Source organism: Sinocyclocheilus rhinocerous, unplaced genomic scaffold, assembly GCF_001515625.1.
Source record: "Sinocyclocheilus rhinocerous isolate Xijiao unplaced genomic scaffold, SAMN03320098_v1.1 scaffold2645, whole genome shotgun sequence".
Taxonomy (NCBI): domain Eukaryota; kingdom Metazoa; phylum Chordata; class Actinopteri; order Cypriniformes; family Cyprinidae; genus Sinocyclocheilus; species Sinocyclocheilus rhinocerous.
In genome coordinates, this window is record NW_015654522.1 from 1,017,452 (window position 1) to 1,024,435 (window position 6,984).

General features: G+C 36.7%; 1 protein-coding gene across 1 annotated transcript in view; it reads left to right on the forward strand.

The window, feature by feature from the left end:
• The window catches only part of LOC107717540 (F-actin-capping protein subunit alpha-1), a 9,565-nt gene extending 4,266 nt beyond the window's left edge, over positions 1 to 5,299 (forward strand). The window contains exons 3-10 of the mRNA XM_016524319.1: positions 1,728 to 1,779; positions 1,890 to 1,953; positions 2,259 to 2,465; positions 2,605 to 2,684; positions 3,629 to 3,707; positions 3,793 to 3,864; positions 3,949 to 4,011; positions 4,137 to 5,299. Coding sequence (XP_016379805.1) covers positions 1,728 to 1,779; positions 1,890 to 1,953; positions 2,259 to 2,465; positions 2,605 to 2,684; positions 3,629 to 3,707; positions 3,793 to 3,864; positions 3,949 to 4,011; positions 4,137 to 4,277 — 758 coding nt within the window. The 3' untranslated portion in view covers positions 4,278 to 5,299. The remainder of the gene's footprint in view (positions 1 to 1,727; positions 1,780 to 1,889; positions 1,954 to 2,258; positions 2,466 to 2,604; positions 2,685 to 3,628; positions 3,708 to 3,792; positions 3,865 to 3,948; positions 4,012 to 4,136) is intronic.
• Positions 5,300 to 6,984: the final 1,685 nt, after the last annotated feature.

A 6,984-nucleotide genomic window follows, 5' to 3' on the forward strand; every position in this document is an offset into this window, starting at 1 on the left:
AGTTAAAATTAGTCCATGCTAACCTACAAACCTAAATCGCGAACTGTTCTCACGTCATCTAAGTTACAGTGTAGGTCAAAAACACATAAATGAAGGTGTACATTTTAGTGCCTCCATATTAAACTGGTTAAATGTACATTAATTTAATCGTATTCTGCGGTACATAAACAGTGTTTGTTGTTATCCACGATCATGACGACCGTAATATGAGACTTCTCCTGCTTGCATTGTAATCTGTAAACCCTCGCTTCGAGTTACCCACCATATTTATTTTAAAATATTTGATATATCCCTCCATTGAATATTTAATTCCCACTTGAATGGTGGCCCTTCTGTGTCCAAAATTGTTCAAAAACATTGTGGGACAAGGTTTTCACACTAGACAGCTGTCATTGTATAACAGTGAGCAGCTCCGTTTGTTTGTCCGAGGGAGCAACAGTAACTAAGGGGGGCGGGGCTTACCGATAGGTCAATTGACCGAGCCGCGCGATCGCGCTACTGAACAAATCTCGTGCTACGAACGGCACAAACTAATCTCACAAGTAGTGGTCGACTGATATGGGTTTTTTGACAGCCGATATCTTGGAAAGCAGGGTGGCTGATGGCCGATATTTATTTTAATTCATATTTAAGAAATTTGAAATAATTTGAAAATGGATTAAAAAATAAACGTGTAAAATAAACATACTTATACTCTAGAAGACAAAGTATTTTTCACAAATAAATAAATATTTAATAAAAATATAATTAAAAAGGAAGTAAACACTGTAACCAACAGAGCACTCAGTATTCTGGGAAGTCTGTGTGCATTGGGAATCATATTTTTTCAAATAAAGCCAAGGTAACACTCATTTTACATACAGCACACAGTGAAAATGACATGAATATGACAGTGGGCAAATGCATTAATGTTTGTTTTCAACAAAGATGCATTAAATTGATCAAATGTTACAGAGAAGACATTTATAATGTTACAAATAATTATATAATATATAATGTGTTCTTTTGAAATGAAAAAAATAGAATCACAATTTCTACAGAAATATTAAGCAGAACAACTGTCTAATTTCTGAAGGATCGTGTAATACTTAAGACTGGATTAATAACTGCTGAAAATTCAGCATTTCCATCATAGGAATAAATTACATTTTAAAATGTTTTAAATTACAAAACAGTTACTTAAAATTTTAGTAATATTTCATAATATTACAGTTTTTACTGTATTTTTGATTAAATAAATTCAGCCTTGGTGAGCATAAGAGATTTCTGAAATGGAACTGGCTCCAAAAATGTGTACAGTTTCTTGTTTTCTGTTGATTACAACATCACAACTATCCAACTGAAGCTGCAGTCCCAGAATATCTCAAAATATTTATATACAAACTTGTGCTAGTCACAAGAAGAGATTTTATTCTTGACACCAGCATCAAACAACATGGAGCAAATGCTTGTGATAAATTTTTTTACTGATTTGCACATAAAGGGAAAAAAGAAAAAATACACAAGACAGTGCTTGGGGAGGCACAGCGAGCTGTTGTTGCTGATGTTGTTTATTTTTTGCTCCTGCTTCACAATGGATAGCTCTCTTGCAGTTTAATTGGCGGTTCCTCATTGCTGCTCTCTCGCTCATCAAAAACATCTGATTTCAAACCAGTTTTGTATTTGATATTATACCAGACCTGTGCTTAGGTTTGTGACTGGTTTTTAATTTTTTGTGTTTTTTGTAGATGTGCGACTTCTCCTCAACAATGACAACCTCCTCCGGGAAGGGGCAGCACAGTAAGTTATTTCCAGATCTGTTTGTCACGTTATGTCTAGATGCATCTGTATGTAGTTGAAAGTTTGTTTTCCTAAGGATTCATGTTGCATTCTTCTTTTCTGTTTCACAGTGCCTTTGCTCAGTATAACATGGATCAGTTCACTCCTGTCAAACTCGACGGTAGTGAGGAGTCGGTAAGTTAACGTTTTTAAGTCTCACAGATGCAGTAATTTCAGTTGGTTTTGGATATGTGCGTGTACGTTTAGTTCCTGTGCTGCCATGATACTCTGTGTTAGTTTTGAACAGAGAGCACACTATTGTCACATTATTTATTTAAGCTGGGTGTAAACTCTGCTCTCTGTAGATCTTTGTGTACTTTGTGAGTGATTAGGGCAGGTGTGAGCATTGGACTGTGAGTGTTTGCTGCTGTGTTAGGAGAGCTGCAGATCTGTGTGTGATTAGTTTTGCCTAAAGAGGAAGGGACATCCTGTTCCTGCAGGTTCTGATCACTGAGCATGGAGATCTGGGTCAGGGACGGTTCTTTGACCCACGGAAGCGGGTGTCATTCCGTTTCGATCACCTACGAAAGGAAGCGAGTGATCCTCAGCCCTACGAGGGAGAGACTGCCCTCCGGTCCTGGAGGGACGCCTGTGATGAAGCGCTCAGTGCTTACGTGAAAGAGCACTATCCCACTGGAGTCTGCACGGTACACAGTTTTCCTATGGGAATCTCAACAGAAAAATATGAATTTCATACATTTCTCTTACTGTTAGCACTTGCTGCATTTACATTTATGATTGCAGCCATTGTTTGTGAAGTCATGTGCACTGATGTTTGTGCCGCAGGTGTATGGGAAGACTGTTGACGGACAGCAAACAATTATTGCTTGTATTGAGGGTCATCAGTTCCAGCCCAAAAACTTTTGGTGAGTAATGCTTTATCTCCTTATATCCAGCTCTCTGGAATACTTGTATAATGTTGCTAAACTATATAATTGACCCTTTGTCCCAGGCAACTGATTTCCTACATAACTACAGCATTTCTGGTACATTTATGTTTTTACACAGCTGTTCATACATTTGGAATTTGTTTTAAATGTAATGTTAAATTTGTTTAAAAAAGTTAAAGTTAAATGTTCTGAAAAGTCTCTTATGCTCCCCAAGGCTGCATTTAGTTGATCAAAATACAGTAATATTTGACATATTATTACAATTAATTATTATTTACAATTTAATTACAAATATTTTAAACTCTTTTCTACTGAATTTGAACATATTTTTAAATGTATTTGTTCCTGTGATGGCAAATCTGAATTTTCAGCAACCATTATTTCAGTCTTCAGTGTCACATTTAATATTTTCAGTGCTATTTAATATTTTTATGAAAATGTCATTTTTTTCAGGATTCTTTGATTAGAAAATTCAAAAGAACAGTGTTTGTGTGTAATAGAAATTATTTTATAGTCTTTACAACAAAAGTCTTTACTGCTTGTTAAAAGTATTAATTTCTTTCATTTTCTTTTTTCTAAATATCTAACTTACTGACCCCGAGTCTTTAAATGGTAGTGTATTTGTTAAATAACAGGCATTATGTACAGCCATCTGTCATTTTTGGACCTCTTAAAGGTGATTAAAAACTGATTCACTCTTGTCACGTTTTGTTTTGCAATCATAATCAGCTGACTGTACATCACGTATCAAATTAGATCTACATTTTTGCCATGAGTTCTTTAATGTGGTTAGTCTGAAATCTTTGTGTGAGTCTCTACAGTCTGCAATTATAATTGTCCGATTCAATGTCTGGCGTCTGATTCTGTAGTAAGACTAAATCTGGTTGTAAGCTGACTCTCTGATGATTCTCTCTTGTCAGGAATGGCCGGTGCAGGTCAGAGTGGAAGTTCACCATTAGTCAGTCATCAGCTCAGGTGGTGGGAGTTTTGAAGATCCAGGTGAGACCTCACCTGACAGATTAGCATAGTGGAGATGAGAAACAAATTGTGATTGTAAAGTGTTACATAATTTGGTTTCCTACAGGTACATTATTATGAGGATGGTAATGTACAACTGGTGAGCCATAAAGAGGTGGAGGAGTCCATTGTAGTGACTGTGAGTAAAAAAGAGATATATTCACATAAGCATTAACCAAAGCAAAGATTTCAACAAAGTAAATTCCTGCCCTTTCCTCTCTAGAATGAAACCCAGACTGCCAAGGAGTTTGTAAAAATCATTGAAAATGCTGAAAATGATTACCAGGTAGAAATTTGACGTCTACATTTTAATTAAGATGCATATTAAATATTTCATATGATTGGTGCATCCCTAATTTTAATGATCAGAATTCCGTTTAACATTTGCGCTGTTTAAATGTTTCCCTCCAGACGGCCATCAGTGAGAACTACCAGACAATGTCAGACACCACCTTCAAAGCTCTCCGCAGACAGCTGCCCGTCACTCGCACCAAGATCGACTGGAACAAGATCCTCAGCTACAAGATCGGCAAAGAGATGCAAAACGCTTAGAAACCGACCCGGTTCCTCTTCCTTCTGTTCAAGTGCGGAGCCGGCGCTCAGAACACCACATGCCGTTCGCTCAGCATGAAGAAGTCTCCCAAAAATTAAAACTAAAAAAAAAAGTCAAAAAAAAAAAAACCTTTTCTGTTTAAAAGAGGATGTGATTCCATTCAACCTTCTGTCATTAATAGACTTGGATGGGTCTCAGCTGTGGATGAGGTTCAAATGAGAACTTGAAGGGAATCGTGGATCTAAATTATCGGCAATTGTCGCTTTTCTCTCATTTACCCGCTCGCAAGTCACTCGAAGAGTTTGTATTGTTTTGATTTTTGTCTTTTTTGTGAACTGTGGCAGCTGCAATGCTTGTGCAAATGGTTTTTGTGTTTTAAAACGGTGGATAAGTAATGCCTCACTCACTGTATCTCCAAACCCCAATCAGACGACAATCCCACCTTCCTCCTCCTCCGCCTACTGACAACCTGGAGAGATGAGATCTCCTGCTGTCCTGTCCTCAACTTTCCGGCCTGTAACAGGGAATGCATGAGATCAGGCGAGGAGGGGAATGGGCTTTGTGTCTGGGTTTGGAGTGGCCATCTGTCTTAACTGCTCTCACCGTATCTTTGTCTGACTCACAGTCTGCTAAACTAAAATGGTTTAATAACCCAAAAAGACAGAATAAATAAATCCATGGATAACCCTCTTTGGTGGCAAAGGCATCCAAATTAAGTCTTGATTTTTATATTTATACACCAGATGAATTTTCTTCACGTATAGAGGTTTAGACTGTATATTACAGGTACTTGTGATGCATTTAGGGTACCCACAGTCTGCAACAAATCCGCAACCCACACAGTAAATCTGAGTCTCTCTCTTGTCCAGAGTACTGAGGGCTCCATCAGTGTTGCAATTGCATGTTTCTGCCACACTGCTTTCACGTTAACCTTGTTTGTCTTGACTGTTCCTTCAAAGAACCTCTGTAAAATACACCCATCCTGTAAGACTGGCATATTCTCTGTCTCATAATCTTTATTTTTTCAGATTTTAAATCATGCAAACGTAACATCTGCTCACAGTAAATGGCACCAAAATGACTAAATGGTTACTTCTGAGCCTTTATTGTGTAAACTGTTGTGTTTGTGCCTGACAAAAAGCAAACTTAAAATAACCTTCATTAGCTTGGGGGATAAAATACAGGTGGTCATAAATTTATTCAACACCGTTAATGTGTAAAAATCATTTGGAAAAATGCAACTAATTTAACAAACTATTTTCATAAAACTAGCTAAAAGTTTAAAAGTCTCGGGTAGAAATATAAAAATTCCAAGTGTCGGTTCAGGTTTATTGATGCACAAAAAAACACATTCCAGTAGTAAAAAATCTAAACTGCTACTTAAAAATGTTTCAGTACAGTAGGAGAAATGGTGAGGTATTTAAAAACAGAAACATTGACAGTAGAGCAGCTGAAACCTATGTAGGACAGATACATGCACCACATTTACTCATAAAAACCCAACATACTTAGTTCTCTCGTAAGCGTATTCATGTGAGCAATACCTTCATGCCAGCAAGATTTTTACACAAACATAAAATCGTGTCTATTTTTATACTAAAAAGTTAAAATGTCAAAAGACTTCAAGAAGGACACAGGTAAGAAAACAAAGTCCCAGGGTAAAGTAATCATTAAATGATGACATTACTCACTTGTGCTTTTACCATGGTTGTGAATCATGTAAACTGGTGCTATAGGTTCTACCTAATATTTAAAAAAATTAAAATTTTAAAGATAAGACTGTACAGTATAAACAAAGATCAGTGATGGAGTAATACATCCAGGCATGGTTATTAGACCCAGACTTACATTCGCAGAACACAACATTTTGACTTGATTGTTGTAAATATTGTTGACTATCATGTCACATGAGAAGAATTTCATTTTTAATCTTCATTTACAGAGAAGGTATTCTGGTTTGGCTGTTGTTTAATGCTGCCCAACCACCAGGTGGCAGCTTCCTGAGCAACGCTTCAGATTGACACTAGAGGACAATGTAGTCATGGTGCAATACAGTAGGACACAAGAGGTTTTCCATGACTGTTTCATATATTAGTTCATATCTCCAGTAGTTAATTTCTAAATAGATTTAGGAAATTAACAGCAACTGCACATCATATTATATTACTGCTTGTCAGAAAACCAATACTTTATATATTTACCATAAACAATATAAATGTCACACATTCGCCAGACACAGATCAAGACAGCATTAGTAGCCTAAGACTGACCGATTGGTTGAAGACTTGGTTAATCACTATTTGCTTAGCATAGTTTTTACTTTATACACTAACATTTTTTTATCTGTGCAGGTCATCAGGAATGGACTAATAGTAACATTTTAGGATAAATAAAAATCTTTTTGTAAAAAAATAAAAACAGAATAAAACATTAAAAGACAGATTAAAATAGTATTTAAATAGATTCGATATTACAGGAGTAGTATTTAAGAGGTTGACTGTGTGTGTTCCTTTCAAACTTTTCACACAGTTAGGATGGGTTGAGCTCAGGCTAAGGTTTGTTCTGGGATACCGACGGTTTTCAGTGAGGCATCACCTCTGTGTGCACTTAAGCCGCCTGCACACTAGACGATTTTAAGGCCGATTTTAAGGGGGGAGGGGGATCTTCTATTGTGTGGTGTCATTACGATTATTTAACTGTTCCCGA